Below are 21,832 nucleotides of genomic sequence, written 5' to 3'. Positions count from 1 at the left end.
AACTTGGTAGAAAATTTGAATCTATAGATAAACTACAGTAAATTATATTGTTATAACCTAAGTGTAAACGAAAAGGTCAGTACAATATCTGTTGTATTAAATAGTCATTATATTCTGTTTTTACAGTGCTGTTCATGTACTTCACAAGTATATATAGTGCCCAGACTACTGACTGCCTGCAGTTGAGGGAACAATGTATAAATGCTGCAAATGGATGTGAGAGCGTCTGGAATGTTGTTGAAGATGTCTGTAATATCTCAGGTAATTCTTTATGGTGTACACAGCTTTCTTTTGAATTGCTGAATGGTTGCATATTCAGAGTTTATGATAATATTGCTGTGGTAAATGAATGACGTCAGCGAGATTTCAAAGAAAAAATGATGGCAAAACACAGTCAACTTCTGAAATCCTTGGCAATGGCCAATACTATATTCAGTAACAGTCACACTGTCTCTTCAATAAGGTGATAAAAGAAATTTCTGGGCTATGAACAAAGTCAGAGTCTGAACCAACTCAAGAACTCTAAATTCAGCAGAAATTATGCTCTTGTGGGATCCTGTTAAAGCCAGCGTGCAGCTGGAAAAAAAAGTTCCAACCTTGTTTTCACAATTCAAAGGAGTTGATCTGTGCCCTCCCTGGCAGTGTTCAAGGCCAGGTCGGACGGGGCTTGGAGCAACCTGGTCTAGTGGAAGGTGTCCCTGCCCATGGCAGCGGGGTTGGAACTGGATGATCTTTAAGGTCCCTTCCAACCCAAACCATTCTATGATTCTATGATCTTGCACGATACCCAAAAACAATGTAGTAGCTACTTAGAGAAATTTCCAAATATTGTATTAGAATAAGAAACAAATCAAATAAAGCATGCCTCAAAGACAGCTGTGTTGTAGAGAGGCACATTGTATTTACTCAGTGAATAGTACTGTCCTGGTTTCAGCTGGGATAGTTAATTTTCTTTCTAGTAGCTGGTATAGTGTTATGTTTTGGATTCAGTATGAGAAGAACGTTGATAACGCACTGACATTTTCAGTTATTGCTAAGTAGTGTTTAAACTAAGTCAAGGATTTTTCAGCTTCTCATGCCCAGCCAGCGAGAAGGCTGGAGGGGCACAAGAAGTTGGCACAGGACACAGCCAGGGCAGCTGACCCAAACTGGCCAATGGGGTATTCCATACCATGGGACGTCACATCTAGTATAGAAACTAGGGGGGGTGTGGGGGGATCGCCGCTCAGGAACTAACTGGGCGTTGGTCAGTGGGTGGTGAGCAACTGCATTGTGCATCACTTGTATATTCCAATCCTTTTATTATTACTATTGTAATTTTTTTATTGTTATCATCATCATTATTAGTTTCTTCCTTTCTGTTCTATTAAACTGTTCTTATCTCAACCCATGAGTTTTACTTTTTTTAATTTTTTTATTTTCTTCCTCATCCCACTGCGGGGGGAAGAAAGTGAGTGGCTGCATGGTGCTTAGTTGCTGGCTGGGGTTAAACCACGACAGGTACCAATATGTCAGAGTGATTCACTTGCAGGGAGTGATGGTTCGATAAAGTGTAGGTTACGATGTGACTAAGCCTCCTTGAATTGTTAAACAGATTCTCACATAAATGAAAGCAGAAAAATCAGTCTCTGTCTCTTTTCATTGCACTTTCAATGCTTGGTGCACCATTTCCAAGTAAAGTATGTTTTAAGTGGGGGAAGACCAGGTGTTATAAGTTTGTCCTGAAACTCATCCTAATCTCTGTTGTCGTTCAGGTGAAAATGTTCCTTTCTCTGAAGGCCTATGATCTTCTTGAGCAAATCTTGGGTATCAGTCACCATCTGTCTCTTTCTTTAAATCCCTCCCAGACCTTGCTGTTAAATGATGAGTATTCACTTGCCAGGTGCTGTGAATATGGAAGGAGAAGAAGAGAAGCAGTACAGTCTGGTAGTGTCATTAGACCAAGCTAGTAATGACACCTTTGTTGACTGATAAACGTCAAGGGCCTTGATTTGCCAAGGCTACATCAGTACTAGCAAATAAAATGGGCCAGGCACTATTTTCTGGCCCCAAGTTCAACTGTCATGGGGCAGCATGCATCCATGCAATTAAACTGTCTTACCCCCATGGTGGCCCCACAGAACTGCCTTTTGGGAGTGACTCCAGGCCAGCGCTGTCTTCACAGTCCAGCTGCTCAGTCCAGACCAGCTACCATGCAGAAATGCAGCAGTACAGATGCAGTCACTTGCTATTAGCCTAGCACATGCCTTGATCCTGTTCATAAATGCAGCCAAGGGTATTTAAGTACATAACTGCCATTTCTAGTAACTTAATTCCGTAAGGCAGGTTCTCCGTCACTGGGAATCAGAGGTGTATATATATATATATATATATATCTATATATCTCCACAGAAACCTCCCTTCTCCTTATATTGACTATATTTGAACAAAACCAGCCACGTCCTGATGCCATAATCTGTTCTGAGCTTCAGCTGCAGCAGAGTTGGTAAAGTGAATATCCCTCTGCCTGTCTTGACATCAGGACCCCGTCTCACGTTTGGTCTGTGTGAGAAGCTGGGCAGCAGAAGATGCTGCCTGACTTCATGGTCAATAGCCCCTTGCTAGAACATTCACCTGCAGCGTGAGCTACCTGAATGCTTCTGTCTGTCTGATTTTTTTGCAGAGTTTTGAACCCAAGTGTCCCAAGTCACAAGGCAGTATTTAAAATAATTAGAACAGAAAATTCTCTGAGGGGTCCTTCTTAGTGTGTCCTGTTCCAGATACATATCTGCTTTCCATAGAATGGCTGAATACTTTGAAGAACAGACAGAGTAAATGAAAAATAAATGATAACCTAATGGTTACAACAGTCCCCAAAGGAACTGGGTTTCAGCTCACGTTCTATCAAGTTTTTAAATATTTTATGTGAAGTGGAACAGTTTCAAAAGATATGGCTGCTGTTTGAAAAAAAGGCATTGGAATCTGCAGTACTTTCAGGCTCAAGACAGTGACCTAAAGATGAGCTCTGTAGAACCAAACCTCCCCCCAAATCAGAAGTTGAATTTGCTTGTCTCACATCATTCACAGAGGCATTAGCACCAAGACTACTTGACATAAAGATCGGGAATTATACTGTAGCCTATTCTTCTTCATACCCTGCAACCAGACGAAGTGGGCCAGCATGATGACTTTTGTGGTCTCCCCTTTGGATTTATTGCATTGTCCCGTAATATGCCATTTCCCTCACTTATTGTCCTATGTGCTTATTCATTGATATTAATGGTATTTGTAACTGGGTCAGAGAAACCTTCTGAAAATAAATTCTTCTTGTTTGATTTTGCATCTGTAGATTTCCTTAGGATAATAGCCTTTGGCAAGGACTTCCAACATTGCAGGGCACTCAGATATTGTGTTGGGTCTAGGACAAATCATTCTAAATGTGTTTATTAGGTGCCATGACCCCAGAGGCTGTAAACCCATAGTCAGACAGCTGATGGTACCTCCCAGAGAGCCCACAGAAACAGTGACAGAAAATCTACCAGCATTATTAGTAAGAATAACATTATACTGTATGTCAAGAGTACTCTACATGTGCAGGACTGAAAACTTCATGGATGAGCTGTAGGAATGGAAAAGGCCCTTCAGTGCTGAGCATGAATGTGTTGGAGTCAATAGGCAATGGGGCAAATATTCCTTTTGCTAGTTTCTCTGTGAAAAACCTAACTGCAAATGATAATTACGTTCTGACACTGCAGTATGAGCTCAATGACTCAGTCCCTCAGGCTGTAACCTCCAAGTTAAATCTGTGCATTATCAAGACCTCCACCTTTTGCTCTTCAGAGCAAGTCTGGGTACACTCTCCAGATGACTGCATAAGTCACTCCTTTCTCTGTCAAACTGTCCATCACTGCTCCCTTAGTACTACAGCAGCATTTTCAGAGTCTCAGTTTATAGTCGTCCAAGTCCAGTCCTTCTTCCACTTGCTCTTTTCTTCTGCCATTAGACCACTGTCATATTAAAAAAGCTTTTTCTGACCTTTACATGGAATTTCTTGTACTTCAGTTTGTACCTCTTGTCCTGCCACTGAGGAGTCTGTCGCTGCCTTACTCACTCCCCTCTCAGCAGGTATTTATACGGATATGTTTATTGGTATGCCCCTGAGCCTTCTGTCCTCCAGGCTGAGCAATCCCAGCTCTCTCAGCCTCCTCGTAGCACAGATGCTTCAGTCCATTAATCACACCTGCGGCACTCTGCAGGAGCCAGTCCAGTATGTCCATGTCCCTCTTGTCCTCAGGAGCCCAGCGCTGGACACAGCACTCCACGTGTGGTGTCACCAGTGCTAGAGGGGAAAACCAGTACTTTCCTCTGCAGTCCTCTGATGCGATTCCCACTGATGGCTGAAGAGCTGACTGTGCAAGAACAGATTCTCACCATGGAAGTGTCAGCTTCTACTCTGTCATGTTTCTACCTGTGGTCCCATGTACATAAATTATGTGCATATAAATAAATCAAATTATGAATAATGGCTGCCAAGCATTAGGTCAGAGAGCATTTTTTTCTAAATGTCTTGGAAGAACATGCATAAGGTAAAATATATTACCTAGAACTAATCAATGGTAAAGCAACAATAATTGAAAACCAGCAATAAAATATTTTCTACTGTTCATCACAGCTGAATCAACACAGTGTACAAACAGACCAATACTGATAATAGGTTATTTCTACACAGCTTTCAAGGGGCCAGGCAAGGGAACCCCCTAAATCTGATGGGCTTCCCAATTCTGTCTATGCCCCTTGTATAGGACAACCTGCCTCTCACCCCCTGCTTGTCAGCTGCTGTGATTCAGCACGGTGGGTTCGCAGCACACAGGGCCACTATGAACACAGCCCCTGTACCTGACTCCTAACAACAATTTGTTAGTGTCATGAAGACAGATGAGCTAAGTGAGGCTGGGGTGCGGCATAAAATATACCAGGATTTGTGTTTCTTCTTCTCCTGCCTCTACTCACCTCCACCCTTGAAGTGTCCTCAGGACCTTGAAGAAAACAGTCATAAATTTTGTAAATTAGCTGATTTTTACACAAGCCCCTCTTGATGTTTGTTGTTCTTTTTCTGCCCCTGGAATTTGTCCTCCTGAAATTGCCTCCTGAAATTCTTTTATTATCCCTGTTGTGGTTTAACCCCAGCCAGCAACTAAGCACCACGCAGCTGCTTGCTCTCTTCCGCCCACCCAGTGGGATGGGGGAGAGAATTGGGGAAAAAAAGTAAAACTCGTGGGTTGAGATAAGAATAGTTTAATAGGGCAGAAAGGAAGAAAAAATAATGATAATAATAACAATAAAAAATGACAATAATGATAACAATAAAAGAACTGGAATATATAAAACAAGTGATGCACAACGCAGTTGCTCACCACTTGCCGACCGATGCCCAGTTAGTTCCCGAGCAGCGATCCACCCCCCAGGCCAGCTCCCCCCAGTTTATATACTGGACATGACGTCACACGGTATGGAATACCCCTTTGGCCAGTTTGGGTCAGCTGCCCTGGCTGTGTCCTCTCCCAACTTCTTGTGCCCCTCCAGCCTTCCTGCTGGCTGAGCATGAGAAGCTGAAAAATCCTTGACTTACTACAAACACAACTTAGCAACAACTGAAAACATCCGTGTTATCAACATTCTTCTCATACTGAATCCAAAACTTAAGACTATACCAGCTGCTAGAAAGAAAGTTAACTATCCCAGCTGAAACCAGGACAATCCCTTACTCGCTTGATAAAATATAGACTAGAATATCCACCCACCCACCTCCATGGGCCTCCATGGTTCCCATGTCGCCACTTACTTTGCACCCTATTTTGATGACCAGCTCCTGAGCTCCTTGGCTACTGGAAAAAGAAAGAAATGTGAGAGCTAAGGTGTAGGGTCATGCTCTGCTTCTAAAAACGCAGAAGGCAAGCTGGAGATGGGGTTGGAGGGATACAGGCAAGCCCGGGCACCGTCACCTCCTCCTCTGCTGGTACAAGAGGTGAAGTGGGAGCAGAGGCTGGGAACTGTAGCTCTTGCTGTACACCCCCTGTAGCGGTGCACATTTTAACACATCTCCAGGCCCCCCTCAGTCAGCAACAGCAACTGGAGAAAGGGCAACGCAGACACTGTTTGAAAAAAGGATTTGGGGGTGGCAGGATGGGGACGTGCACTCTGGAATCGCTGATATTCATTCCTTCAAGCACGGGCAAAACGCACTCCTTCCTCTTGCAGGCCTTCACCTCGACTGCCTTCTGCTGCTGTTTGTGTCAACAACGTATAAATGACATTAAAACTGATCACATTCAAGCTTTTCCATGGTGGCGGTGACACATGGCTGCTAGCTTGGCAGTTTTACTAGAGCACGGAGTCTCTGCTGCTCCGTGCTAGTCAACGGGAAAGCAGCAAGGCAGAAAGCCAGACGTCACCCTTGACAGGGTAGAGACAATAACATTTGTGCTCAGTAGATTAAAATCTATCCTCGTGCTGCCCCACGACCAGCCTGGATCTTGTGAGGCTCATACTCCTTATCTTACATATTGTGAGATACTTAATATCTACGAGGTGAAGAGAGAAAATGTGGAAAATGTGCTGGTTTGGGGAACTGCATACCCATTTTGACAAGGTAGACCATGGCTTTCACAAAATAAAACGTTCGTAAATGGTATTTAACTCCTACTTATGTAACTTGTAACTTTCTTAAGCGGTAATAAGTAATGACATACCTTTACAACATTTTAGTCCATAAAGTAGAGGGTTGATGGCTTTACCATTGTACCACAAACTAGTACATGCTCTTTATTTTTACTACGCATACAAGGCAAATGTGATCTGACAGCCTGTGTGACTGTCATTGAGTCCAAGTACACACGCAAACAACGGGCTTGAAACTGGACTGGCAAACTAAGGCTTCTGCACATTTTTTTTTTTTATGTTAACATCTCCCTTATTTTTATTATTAAAAAAAAAATTAAAAATCAGAATATTCTCGGACTACTTTAAATTTGTCGTCATTGCCAACCTTAGGCAGTGAAGTTTTTCTATAGGATAGCAGCCCAAGGGCGTATCCAAATGGCCAGGCGTTTGTAGGTTTATATCATCCTCACGTGAGTGAGAGATCTGAACCAGAGCTGCCATCTCGCAGCATGGGGTTAGCATCAGCGTTATCACGGGACTGGGCCTGCCCTCCTATGTCCCTTCTCTTACTACGTTACGTGGCAGTACCTTAGGAATTCACCACTGTGAATTCCTGTCCCTGTACCAGGCACCTCATTTCTACACAGGACCAAGATGAGTATCTCGGTGCCTCAGTTCAGGATGTGCTCTGTGACTCCTCTGCAGCTTTTTAGTTTGGTCTCTGCGCCTCATCTCCCTAGAATAAAAGCTATGAGGTTTAGGTTTTGAAATGAGAAGAGACATTCTGGCAAGGGGTCAGATCAAATAAAAGGAGGTAATATTTTACCCACAACTTTATTATATCACTCTGAATATTATTTAAAATTTGTAAATTATCACAGGTTTCCAAAGAAAACCAAGTTCAAACCATCTTCTCTTGGCAAAACATATTATTTTTGTGCTTCAATTGAATTGTTTTATGTAATCATACCCCTTAAGCGTTCATAAACATTAACAACATTATCATTTTAATGGTCAGTTCTAGGTAATAAATGCAAGGCAGAAGATGCTATTGGATGCAACAGAATCATCCAGGTCCTGGCTGATGAATACCCAGAATTTAAAAACTGTGTCTGCACTACAGATGATGTCTGTAGCATCACGACTTTGCTTGGGAAACAGTGCAGTATTAATAAAGGTAACTAAACATGAAGTTTTAATTATGAAGAGCAAAAAGAAATATATAATTTTGTAACCCTCATTTTAACTGGACTCAAGTTTCTTTGCATATTTCTCAAATCTGGTAATTCCCCCAAAACATTAGTTTTGTCTCTTCTATGATATTCACACTCCAACATGCATATGAAAGCAATGCCATATCTGCTTTAAAACAAACAAACCCAATAAAATGCATGTGAGAAATTAAAATGGTTTCTAAGGCTCTTGCTCAATCCAGTGGAAAGCAAGAGTGAAAATACGATGTGTGTTGAGGGCTACCTGTTGCCCAAGGAGCGAGTGCCACTGGATCTATGTTATGTATAGAGAGCCACAGCCAGCCGCCTCGTGAATGGGGATGCACAGTTGTGCAGTTGTGTCACATTGTGTTACAGGAGCATCTTCACTACATCTAGGAGAGGTTACTGGATGTGGGAAACACAGTTACTACCTTCATAAAGCTGTACATAATATATAAAATGCCTCCTTTCAAAAAAAATTCTATTGTAATCAATGGATCCAACTCCTTGAAGTTTACTTTTTATTATTCTGAGAACTCTTTTCCCTTCAGAAAGCCTGCCTCTATAATTGAGAATTACTTGGTGCATGAAAGGCTTGCAGTTTCTGACCCAACGTCTCCTGGAGTAATGATTAGCAAAGCTGACATAAGAGAGGTAGAATCAGCCAGCAAATGAGAGTCTGGAAAGTGAGCTGCAAGGTTGATTCCTCGCACGGATCCATCACTCCGTGCTGGCACCAAGCATACATCATATAGTGGTAGAATATATGGCTTTATTGCAGAGAAAATAATAGCATCCTGATCTGTTGCTCCTTGCCCCAAACAAGAAGAGTGGGTATCTAAAACCTGATGATAATGTCATTGAAGCAGTTGCTTTTGCTTCCAGAAAAATGAAGTAATTTTATATTTTTTGCTGATTGAGATTACATTTCTGACCAGCATAGCAAAAATTTGGATGGAGTTACACTAGTACCAGTTTTACCTACAGATGATGGCTTATCATATTGGTGGATACTTTCAGGAGTAATTCTCCCTGTCTAACTGAAGTGACCATTTTAGGTAATGAACGAACCATCTTCTGGAATTGCCATTCTCTCTTTAAAAATTATGCATTGAATTAAGATTATAATCCATGATATGTCCAATCTGTAGGTGGTTAAAATTATGTGAGGTGAACCCCTTTATGCAGTAATTTTAGTGAGGGTTTCTCATATTACTGTTAGCAGCTGAATTGTTAAAGTGGACTGCATTATACAACTACCAGGACACAGTAAGCACGAGGAAGATTCATTAGTCTGCAAGACTCTGAAATTATATATTTCCATAAACTCAGAATGAAACTAGGCTTGTTTCATTCATTTTATTGCATTAAGGCAATTATCTTTTTCCTGAGTTTGTGTTGAGCTGACCAGTGATGATGCTCCATCTTTCATTGGATTTATATCTCAGTTTGTACCTATTTGCACAGAATATTTGGAAACTCCCTCAAGATCAGATACTGAAGGGAATTTTAGGCAAAACAGAAACACCCAAGGCCAAAGACACCCAGAAGAGCTAGAGAACGACTGCAGTATTGCAAAACAACGCTGTCGAGAAGACCCTTACTGCTTTTTAGTGTATAAGAGTTTCCAGCGAGCATGCCAGGCAGACGCAGCAAAATGCCGGCTCCCAATGGTCAACCAGGAGTGTTTGTCAGCGTGGAAAGAACTGAAGAAAACAGTGCTGGGAGAGTGCAAGTGCTCAGATCCACTTCAGATGAGATGCATTAAAATATGGAAGGGAATCTTTAACAACCCTTGTTTACAATACTCTCAAGAGAACCAAGCTTCAGCAGCTAGTGAAAATGATGATGATGATGATGATGAGGATGGTGAGAAAAATCAGGACACCGACACAGGTTAGTGGTATTCCAGCAGTCTGAATGCTTTCATACATAACAGTAGTGTGCACAAGTCTGTGAGAAAGGTTTCCTTAATCATTTGCTGTTTAACATGTTTAATGTTGGGAACAGGATAGTTTTAAGAGGCTTATTTACACTCAAATGAATGATCTGATATCAAAATGATAGCCTGACTGCAAATACCATTGTCCTTCAATGTGTTAATTTGATAGAACCTGATCCAAATCAGTCCCTTTTAGTATTACACTGAAAGTAGAAACAACGTAAGACAAATAACAATCATTTTGTAATAACAGTTATTGCCTTCTTGCCTTGACTTTAGATCATGACAAGCAGTTAGTTGAGCTTGAAACCCGGGTGCATTGATGAACACATTAAGGCCTCTGGCTTTCTTTTATTCACAAGAAATCTGACTTTATACTGCTCTGAGCAGCTCTAAAAACTCTTCTTGAGCTCATAGGATATATATGAAGATAATGTTATCAGCAGCCGTTGATAAACTGTGCTTTCACCCCCCAAATTTATGAATATATGCAACAGTGATTTTAGAGTTTGTTAACAAATTGACAGGTCCTATTTGGTCAAGCTTTTTATTCTTGTTTCTTTTTGCTACTGGCACTACGCCAGCAACACAGCCAATACTTTAAAGTTAAAAACTAAGCTACAACCTGGTTTATCACTTATGCCTGTACCTGTATCTTTTTTTTCTAGACCATATTAGTATGGAAACAAAATTACAATGGAGTTTATCTGCTCTCTCCAAACAAGGTAGGTCTGAATTTACTTACGAATCCTAAGAAATGGTTTTAGCTCTGTTTTCAGATAGTGTACAGTGTAGCTCAAAATTAAAATGAATACTTTTCATTCAAATTACTGAAGAGTAGGGAGTCAATAGATCCAACATATTTTCGGTTAAGCTGGGTAGATACAATTCCAAAAATGTTAGGTAACAATCCTGATCTGTTAAATTTACAGAGGCAAATCTTATCCCATAAACATTTTAGGGTCAGAATTATCTAGATTTTTTTGGAAGGTTTATAGCATAGGCTAGAAATACAGAAACTAGCTTTAAAAGCACAGAAATACCAGTTATATTCCCTTCTCCATTACTTACTATGTAGTCTAGCATAAGACTGCGTGCTGGAGATTTCAGCATTTTCAGGTATCCACAAGCCACTAGCTTCCAGAAACTGTTACATACCACGAAGAAACTAGAAGTTTCACTGTCTTCTCCCTTATTTATCTGACAGGGGCAGAAACTTGCAGGAGGGTTGCTTATGAGGGCCAAGCAGTAGAAGGGAGAAGTATCAAGATGACACAGTGGGCTTACAAGAGGCAATGCTGGAAGAGCTAGCTCAGAGTTTTGGGGAGTCAAACTTGTTTTTAATGGGAATGTTGCAGGCAGGATGACTACCTACCATCACTTGAGAAAGGTTTTCTTGTGATTTCATTTTAAAAACTGTTATTCTTTTTAGCATACACAGCAAACAGGACCTGTTTGGAGATGAACAAGGAGTGTGTTGAAGATGAAGTCTGTAACAAACAGTTGTCCCTGTACCTTAAGGTTTGTTCAGTAAATAAGAAGTGCAACATGGAAGAATGTCAAGCAGCCATAAGGTTCTTCTATCGAAACATGCCTTTTGAAGTTGCCCAAATGATGACATTTTGTGATTGTATCCAGCCTGATGAATCCTGCCACAGAGCCAAAGAACTTCTCCATGGCAAGCCCTGTGCAGTTACTGCTGTTCCACCTCCATCATGTCTGAATGTAATCCGCACGTGTGAAGAGAATGAATTGTGCAGGTAAGTAGAAGAAAGATTTGGCCCAGTAATGTGCCTGTGAATAAGGACGAGATCAAATAATTTTTATATATATATATATATACACCATATATCTCACCTATAGCAAAATTTTTTTCTGCACTGTCTCTATTGTATATTATCACTTGTGTTTGACATCTTCACAGATGTCTGCATCAGCTCTGGTAATTCCACAAGTAATTCCACAAGTAAACTGAAAAGGTTCATTTTCAGAAAGGTCTAGAATCTAGTTTGGGCTTTGCTTCTGCCTCTTTCATGACTCTTAACACTGTTTCTGCCTGACAAACTGTGCTGTTGTGTATTTTCATTACCACTTTCTTCAGATAATGCCTGCCAGTCTGCACCTCTGCCCTCTAGCAGTTTGCACAAATTGTGCAGCAGACCAGGCAAAGTTTGTTTGGTTGAAGTAATTGCCTCGTCCACCGCAGAGTCTGACCCTTTGTACCCAACAGCCATAAACCCAACTCGACCCATTCAGAAAACTCTTGTCTTATTCTTTTCATCTCAAGCATACTGATACTTGAAAAAAAGCTGCCCTGAAACATGCCCAGAGCACCAAACTCATGAAGACTAGTGCAGTTTTAAGATCTGACTTTACTTTAGAAAACACACAACAGGATTAGCCCATATTCGTAGTTCTACCTAATTGCCACCGTTTGTCCATGGTCAACTGGCCCACTTTAGTTTTCAGCGTAGTCACCAGTTCCCTTGTGGATTAGACCCGAATTTTCCCTCAAAGTTGTGCTCAAATTAACGTTCAGTCAACAAACCAGGAGGCCAAGAGATGCTTTCAGTTCTCTGCAGGCTATTCCGATTGACGTCAGTGGGAATTGCCCCTTTTTATGTCAAGAAGAATTGGGCTACAAGTGTATATCTGTGCATGTGCATGTGTACACATGTAATATCTTAATGGAGACTTGCTGAATTACCCATTATGTTGGGAACATTAACGTTTCCTGGCACTGACAATAAGTGGATATAATTGGCAAAATTAGTCTCTAAATTATGGCTAGCCATATCTATAAATCAGGAGGTGAATAAAAATAATTCTATTAGCACAGAGGTGGCATCTGCTTTGAAACCTTTGCTTGTGTAATGAAAATATTTACAATAATGTCCTAGCTGGTATTGTAACAGTTCGTGTTTTTCCATGTGACTTGCTTGTTACAGCTACACAATATCTCAACAGTAAATTTATAGCCTAATTTTATGATTAAGGAAATAATGTTTTAATATACTAATGTATAATATACAACAACAGTTTACCTTTATCGTCCCCTAAAATTTAATGTGATAAATTGGTTTTTAATTAATACCTACAGATTTCTTAGTTAACTTTTACTATATATTTTCTATTGTCATACACAGTGCATTAAAAGCCAATTTTATTCTATCCTAAGAGCAGATAAACAGAAATAATTTGAGATTATTGAGCTGGGAAACAAGTTAATTCTTCTCATAACTTATCTCTGCTATCAATTAATCCTTAAGGTCAACTGAATTACTTCTAATTTTCCCTGATCATTTTGTATTTTGTTAGCATTTGGGGTGAGTATGGGTTGGCATCGGATGTAGATTATTTTATGTAAAATAAGTTGAATGTTCATTCTTCCTTCATACCACCCAACAAAATGATCCACTAGAACAGCACCTGTTTTGGTTTCATTGTGATGACTGGTCTAGTTCCTCTATCCACATTTCTTCTCTGAGGATCTGAGGCTGTTAGATCCACACTGATTTTTGCTGGACCCTGGGAAAATCTTCACAGGTGCTGATTAGAGGTGCAGTTGCTTTTTCTCAGAAACTTTTTCAGTAAAACCAATCTTTTCCTCAAATTACAATTTTGCAGATTTCATTCAAACTAATTAGGTGCAAATCACAGCAGCATTTAGGCCACCTATCACTGAATATTGTGAGTTTTAATGCTTAAGTGGTACCTTGGGAATACACTCTCTTTTCACGATAGTCCTTAAATGTCTTTTTGTGAAATCGCAAGCGAGTTTTTAAACTGTCATTGTACACTTCTTCTTTTTATCCACCAGGAAAAAATACACAGTTTTTTGGTCAAAGTGTTGGAGACACGTGACAAAAAAATGCTACGATGAGGAAGCTTGTCTTGAAACTTTAATCAAAGGTGACATGCCCTGTTCTGCAACTGCTGATTGCAAAGCAGCCTACATTAGCAACTGGGGCACGATGCTGCGTGTGGAGTGTACCTGCCAGAATTTACCTGCTGCGGAGCAGTCTTTGTGCAAGCTTTTCCATCACATGCTTCACAGCAAATCCTGCTTCAGTGAGTTACGTGAGTAACACGTAATACTTTAAAGAATTCGTTTTAAAGAGTATTAAAATGCTGGCTTACACCAAATCTGTACTATACCTTCGCTGCCACTGATTTCAGCAAGGTTTGTATCTTTGGGTTTTTTAATCAAAATCAAAATTTTTCTCTGATTTGGGGAAATATTTTATATTAGTAGCAAATCAATAATATCAACTACATGTCTCATTACAGAAGTTTGCTGGAATAACAACAAAAGAATCATTTCTGGGACCTATAATATTATGCAGATTAGAAATCGTCCAAAGCCTTCCTGTCATTGGCTTAGTGTTGTACTCTGGTACAGTGTTTTTACAAATAATCACAGAATCCTAGAATGCGTTGGGTTGGAAGGGACCTTAAAGACCATCTCCATGGGCAGGGACACCTTCCACCAGACCAGGTTGCTCCGAGCCCCATCCAGCCTGGCCTTGAACACTGCCAGGGATGGGGCAGCCGCGGCCTCTCTGGGCAACCTGGTCCAGTGCCTCACCACCCCCATTGTAAAAAAATTCTTCCTTTGTCCAGTCTAAACCTACCCTCCTTCCGTTTAAAACTGTTGCCTGTTGTCCTGTCACTACAGGCCCTGGTAAAAAGTCTTTCTCTCTTTCTTATAAGCCCCCTTTATAAATTGAAAGGCTGCAGTAAGGTCTCCCCGGAGCCTTCTCTTCTCCAGGCTGAACAACCCCAACTCTCTCAGCCTGTCCTCACAGGAGAGGTGCTCCAGCTCCCTGATCATCTTTGTGGCCCTCCTCTGGACTCGCTCCAACAAGTCCATGTCCTTCTTATGGGGCAGGGCGGGGCCCAGAGCCGGATGCAGTACTGCAGGTGGGGTCTCGCCAGAGCGGAGTACGGGGGGAGAATCACCTCCCTCAACCTGCTGGTCACGCTGCTTCGGATGCAGCCCGGGATACGGCTGGCTTTCTGGACCGCGAGCGCACATTGTCAGGTCCCGTTGGGCTTCTCATCAACCAACTCACCCAAGTCCTTCTCCGCAGGGCTGCTCTCAATCCACTCATCACCCAGCCTGTATATGTGCTTGGGATTGCCCCGAGCCACGTGCAGGACCTTGCGCTTGGCCTCGTGAGTGCCATGAGGTTCACACGGGCCCACCTCTCGAGCCTGTCAAGGTCGCTCTGGACGGCATCCCTTCCCTCCAGCGTGTCGACCGCACCAGACAGCTTGGCGTTGTCGGCAAACTTCCTGAGGGTGCGCTCAATTCCACTGTCCATGTCACCGATAAAAGATGTTAAACAGCGCTGTAATGATACCTTATGCAATATGATACATTATGTTGTCTTTTTCTCTCTTGGAGTCTAAATATTAGTATAGCTAACACACATTGAGCAACAGACTTCATTCCAAAGAAAGTAACTTGAGTGATTGAAATAGGACCTCTCAAACAAAAAGCTGCTGTGAATGGAGGTTTCAGTATTTGGCCTTCAGTAAAAGCACTGGGGTATTTCACATGAAATATATGTACTTTCTCAGAACCAGTAAAACCTTTCACGTGCTAGATCTTATTTTTGTTCAATATAAAAGTCCTTGCCAAGTCTTTGTTTAAGAGAGAAGTGTTAGTGCAATGAATGGCAATATGGGAGCAAATATTAATGGTTTAGCTTGAATCAGGAGCGTGCCTTCAAAGCAAATCCCGCTTGTGGCCACTTACAGTGCCGTGGGTCACGTCACAGGGTGGTTCCACATCACAGGGTGGTTCCTGGACTCCTGCAGCCTAAAACTGAACCTGAAGGTTCATCTGCCGCCTCTTCAATGCTCCAGCTACATCCAAACGTCTGGTCGATGGACCAGATTAAAGACCAAAGTACCCTCTTCTCCTTAAATCTTTGATCTATCACACCAGTTACTTTGCTATATAAATCCTCTTAGGATACACTACGTGCTAGTGCATCATGCCCAATGCCAGTCAGCTTCTATATGTAATTACATGTATTCTCGACCTAGCTTGGGAGACGTAACTATATCTAAAGATTTTAGTGAAAAGCAATGGCTATTTCATAGTTGCATCTGATGGACTGCTTTTAAAAACATATATTAATTGCTTGCATGCATTTCATTGAATGAATTAGCTAATTTTTTAGTTTAACAGCCAAAATATTACCACTAATAAGGGTGTATTTTTTTATTGTCACGCAAAGTCTACCCAAAAATTAAAATCAAGTTGCTGAAACACTGCCCTTAAGCTTAGTTAATCACTACTAAAATTCGGACTCTGAGAAAAGTTTAAAAATCATATGCCAAATCCCCTGGAAAAATCATAACACTGTTAGATTTAAGACTGCACTGGTGGTGTTTTGCTAATGAGCATTATTTGTTTGTTTGCTTTATGGCTGCATCTAATAGTCCAAATGAGTGATCACATCATTGTGTTATTCTTTACCTATAAAGCAAAAAGATGACTCTCGTGGCATAATAATCAAATAACTACTCATCAGCTTTTGCCATTCCCTGAAGCAGTCTCAGGATAAAATGGTTTTTGTGATGGAAATTTCCCTAACCTAATTGGGATCAAAGAACAGAAGCTGGCTTGCTCCTGTGGTGAAACAAATTCCTGCTACTTAAACAACAGTTTGGGAATCCAGGGCCTTCGCCTGAGTAAAGGGTTGGCACCTACTCTACAGAACGTTTGCAGAGTCTTGTGAATCCTGCTTTTGTTTTTTCTAGATGCCTAGTTGTAATGCAGCTAAACTGAAGAGAGAGATGATTACGGGTTTGATTGTAAAGTGCCGTGTTAAATGCCAGTATCTGCTCGGCAGCTCAGAGCTGTGGCGCGAGTGCTGTTGCAGACCTCCTCCAACCCCTCCTGCAAATTTATTCAGCTGGCCTGGCTGCGAACTTTGGATAACTTTCACTCTTACAGTGGTGACGACTTTTAACATCGAAGTCTTTCTGAATAGGCGGATACCCACTGCTAGCAAAAGGGATCTTCGCCTCTAGCACTGGTGTGAACAGACCCGCAAGGGGTGCCTACACCACCACGCCTTCCTACTCCTGCACGGCACTGCCTTCCTACCAATCTTCGCTCTTGGGGCTGCACTTAACAGGATTAAAGCTTGTTGCAGACTCAGCAAAAGGCAAGGACTGTGAATAACTGGCTGCTGTATGAGACAGAAGCACAGAGTGGATCGGTGCCAATGTAGGATCGGTGTCACAGAAGGAATAAGCAAAAATGCCAGTGACAGAAAGTCACCACGTTACAAGGAGATTTAGTCCATTGCTGTTTAGATGACGTTCCAGGCTGCAAACATGAGTCTTTGTGGTATTGTTTCATTCCTCTAGGGAATAAAAACTTCTCATCCTACAGTTCATGTGAGTGACCATGCACATTCTTACATGGTTCAGCCTCTTGCTCTGTAAACTGTTCTACTTAGGTAGGCCTTTTATTTGTCATTTCAACAGAAGATACACATTTTCAGATACATTAATGAAATTATGCCCACAAAGAGGACACGCCTTTGTGAAATAGTTGAGGTCTAGCAATTCATTTGGAGAGTAAGCTTTGCCTTTTGGAAATTATTTCAAACTACTACCCATTTCTCATCAAGTCTATATTGGTTTGGTGGGTTGTATTGGCTTTGTGTGGCAAGGGTTTGGTAGCGGGGCAGGTTACAGGGGTGGCTTCTGTGAGAAGCTGCTGGAAGGTTCCCCTGTGTCCGACAGAGCCCACACCAGCCGGCTCTGAGACGGACCCGCCACTGGCCAAGGCCGAGCCCATCACCGACGATGGTGCCACCTCTGGGAGAACAGATTGAAGAAGGAGAAAAAGTTCCTGGGACAGACAGGAATGGCAGCCAGAGAGAGGAGTGAGAATATGTGAGAGAACCAGCCCTGCAGACCCCCAGGTCAGTGCAGAAGGAGGGGAGGAGATGCTCCAGGCGCCGGAGCAGAGATTCCCCTGCAGCCCGTGGGGAAGACCCTGGTGAGGCAGGCTGTCCCCCTGCAGCCCAGGGAGGTCCACGGGGGAGCAGATCTCCACCTGCAGCCCGGGGAGGACCCCACGCCGGAGCAGGAGGATGCCCGAAGGAGGCTGTGACCCCGTGGGAAGCCCGCGCTGGAGCAGGCTCCTGGCAGGACCTGTGGCCCCGTGGAGAGAGGAGCCCACGCTGGAGCAGGTTTTCTGGCAGGACTTGTGACCCCGTGGGGGACCCACGCTGGAGCAGGCTGTGCCTGAAGGACTGCAACCCAGGGAAGGGACCCACGCTGGAGCAGTTCATGAAGAACTGCAGCCTGTGGGAAGGACCCATGTTGGTTAAGTTCATGGAGGACTGTCTCCTGTGCAAGGGACCCCACGCTGGAGCAGGGGAAGAGTGAGGAGTGTTCCTCCTGAGGAGGCAGAAAATAACGTGTGATGAACTGACCTCATTCCCCGCCCCCCTGCGCCACTGGGGGCGTTTGGTAGAGAATCCGGGAGTGAAGTTGTGCCTGGGAAGAAGAGAGGGGTGGAGGGAAGGTCTTCTGAGATTTGGTTTTATTTCTCATTACCCTACTTTGGTTGACTGGCAATAAATTGAGTTAATTTTCCCAAAGTTGTGTCTGTTTTGCCCATGACGGTAATTGGTGAGTGATCTCTCCTGTCCTTATCTCGACCCACAAGCTCTTTGTTATATTTTCTCTCCCCCGTCCAGCTGAGGAGGGGGAGCAATAGAGCGGCTTTGGTGGGCACCTGGCGTCCAGCCAGGGTCAACCCACCACACGGGCCTATTTCTAAAATTGTTTCTGTGAAAAGAGAATTTAAGCTGTTTTGAGGCAGAGAGTATTTTTAAAGCACACTTGTCCCCCATAAGACAAACTACAAGGGAGATATAACTGACGTGTCAAAGGGAGAACTTTCATTCACTTTGGTTGTTGTGTATCAGTAAACAATATTTTTAAATAGCTGCCTTTATAAATTCTGTGATCCTTATCAAAACACCAAACAGTAATATTCACTTAAATTATTATTTTAACCTAATATTTTGAATGGATATTTTCTTTCCAATATTCAGGTCAAATTTCCATTAAGAAGAAAGGTTTTCATTGGGTAAATACAGGAATCCCAGGAGAAAAGCTTTCCAGAGCACAGCTACATTCTTCTTCAGTTAACGGTGAGTTTGGGCAAATCGCTCCATGATTTTAATAGACGTACTCTTGAGATTTCCCTCGTGTATGACCGGGAAGACAACAGGTTCAGTCCCTTGGGTTCAGGCAAGTGAGACCTACCTGTTGCTCCCCCATTCAACATAATGTGGAAAAATCTCTCTACCTGGTTGGCTTAGCTTATATAACCACAAAATAAAGATAATGAGACCGAACCAATTTCTTTGATAAGTGGTTTTGAAATAGATGTCTCACAATCACTATATTATAATTGGGGAAAATTAAGCTATTACACCTGCCAGAGCCTGAGTCTCCATACAGTCATTAGAGAGTAGCAGTCATAATGTCTAATACAAATTATTAGCTTTGATGTCATACCTACTTCTCTCCTCTCTCTTGACTTTTTGTGCCATAGTAGTTACAACAACAAAATTAGGAAGCCAGAGTAAATGGTCTGAGAAGGGTCTTGTGTTACACTCCATCGGACTTTACCTTCTCAGGCAAGAGAAGGGCATGCAATTGCTGATCAGGATATCCCATGGGCTGAAATGCTGCATCTGGCTTTATTTCCATGCATTTACAGGAGCAATTAAGTGACATAAAGTTAAAGGCTATTGAATTAATATACAAATTTTCATATGGTTGAAATCATATTAATTTTGTATTTGCTTTCAAAGGGCCTAATTACAGAGTGAGAACACTAAGAGCTTAGTGCACATAATACCAGCTCTAAGGAGAATGACCTGGTCTACCTTGCATGGGGCAGATCACAATACCCCAGGCATTCCTATGAATTAGTTTCCAGTAACTGTTCATACTGAACACATTTATCGGTGAAAAAATAATTCAAGCTCTGAATGCAGTGCAAAACGAAGGGGTTTCTATCATCTCCATCCTTCAACTATTGCTGAAGTGGGCAACCTGGGAAGTATAAAAATAGATTCATGAGAATGGGTTTCCTGAGACCTGCATGTGAATAATCAAGCGTTCAGCTGTAAATTTAGCGTTAAAATTACTTACCTAAGAATCATGCATGTCATCTAAGTGCTCTATGTAGCCAGAGAAGAAAGTCAGGGACCCTCAGAGGAAGATTAATCACACCTTTTCAGACTGCCTTTGCTGTGGCCTGGAAGCATTGGCTTCTCTTTGCCAGCTACAGGGGGAGACTGAATCTCTAGCTGGAACGAGACTCTAGTGGTTAAATAATGCAAGTTATAATGCAAGAAATCCTTCTCTAAGTGACAAAATGTAAAATGTGAGATATTTCACCCGTGTGACCAGTCCTAACTGCAGACCTTTCCCTCAGAGATTCAGATTAATGTTTGCAAAATGCAGCCTACGCCCAGTGAATTCTGTTCCCACTGAAGTCTGAATACTTTCCAAAAACCTGTCCTTGAACTCTTAACAGAATTTTGGATAGCCTTAGAAAAATAAAAAGAATGCTGACCAGCCTAAGCCATACAATAAAATATTCCTTCTGTTGGAGCTGTCATGTACACTAGCTGGGAACTCTCTAAGCTATAAACGTCTCATAGGAAGCCAGGTCAAGGAGAAGAATCCGATTCAGGATATCTACCTATGATAAAAAACATATTGCAAATTGTTTCATAAATCCCACTGCCAAAAATCTAACCCAGTATCCTAGATTCATATGCTAGTAAATGTGCATTACTCAGGCTGCAAAGGGAGTTATCATCCTTACAAAATATTTATCTTTAGTGAAATCAAATCCCAAGAAGAATCCCAGGGTGCAGAGGCAAAATGGTTAAGTCATCAAATATGGCCTTTTGTGTGTGTGAAGATATTTGAAGATATTTGCTTCTTGGCTATTTTCTGCTTGGAAAGCAGGAGATACGAGTTGCCAATGTCTTGTCCCTACATTAAAATCTCAGAAGAATCCTTTATTTAGCTTGTCACTGAAAGGATGTCATCCTTGTCACACAAGGATGTCTTTCACCAAAGCAAACTAATGACTGTCTGCAGATGAACACGCTCAGAAGAAACTTGGTATTTCTTCAACCGTTTCTTAATTTGATAATTATATTATATTATATATAAAAATATATATATTAATTTTACAATTAAAAAACCACTTACTGTTCAAAAAACAGTAAGATTTCTCCATTCTATTCTGTGGCATTGCAAATCAAGCTGTCAGATAAGACTGGTTTTAATAAAAGGAGTCTTTCATAGTAAATAATAAATCTAAACATAGATACATATATTCATATATATTTGCAAATAAATATAACCCTGTTCAGTTGGAAGACTATTATTCCAGGTTTTGGTGTGGTAACAGGACTGTTTAAAAATCTTGAGTGGATTTACACTGATTCACATACCCAGGAGGGTACAGGCCAAACCAGTTGTCTGTAGGCTGATACAACCCTGTTAACAAGACGTGACGTGGGCAGAGTCCGAACCATATAAAAGTTAAGGATACTTTTGCTGTAAGCTTAGATGAGGCCAGAATTTTATGTAATTTTGGAAACAGCATCAAAAAGAGAAAAATCAAAAAAGAATTCTCCAAACTTCAAAAACGTTGTTATTGCCTACCTCGTTATGCACTTTCAGCCTGGTTTTGACTTTATCTTATGCAAATTATCTACACAATTTTACAGATCCACATAATTTAAAAGATTGCTTCCCACACTTGAATTTGAAAAATGATTCATGTGTGAAGATAAGCATTTACTTGCATCAGCTTAGAGCTTTGGAGCTAAGGAATTTTTTTGGCTGGAAGGGAAAGCTAGAAATACAGAACTCCTATCCTGTTCGTGTGAGATACAATAAAATTGGGCTTGACCCCAAACTGTTGAAATTAATCTCATTTCATCTTAAATTTTAG

At 41.6% G+C, this 21,832-nt stretch overlaps 1 protein-coding gene across 1 annotated transcript in view; it reads left to right on the top strand.

Annotated features, from left to right (window-relative positions):
• GFRAL (GDNF family receptor alpha like) overlaps positions 1-21,832 on the top strand; it is a 29,381-nt gene that overhangs the window by 3,291 nt on the left and 4,258 nt on the right. Inside the window, exons 2-8 of the mRNA XM_049819398.1 lie at positions 127-261; positions 7,658-7,816; positions 9,321-9,749; positions 10,464-10,520; positions 11,228-11,555; positions 13,616-13,875; positions 18,894-18,992. Of these exons, the coding sequence (XP_049675355.1) occupies positions 127-261; positions 7,658-7,816; positions 9,321-9,749; positions 10,464-10,520; positions 11,228-11,555; positions 13,616-13,875; positions 18,894-18,992 (1,467 nt within the window). The remainder of the gene's footprint in view (positions 1-126; positions 262-7,657; positions 7,817-9,320; positions 9,750-10,463; positions 10,521-11,227; positions 11,556-13,615; positions 13,876-18,893; positions 18,993-21,832) is intronic.

Source organism: Accipiter gentilis, chromosome 16 (genome assembly GCF_929443795.1).
Source record: "Accipiter gentilis chromosome 16, bAccGen1.1, whole genome shotgun sequence".
Classification (NCBI taxonomy): Eukaryota; Metazoa; Chordata; class Aves; order Accipitriformes; family Accipitridae; genus Astur; species Astur gentilis.
Note: the sequence above shows the minus strand (reverse complement) of the source record. Positions and strands in the feature narration are given on the sequence as shown.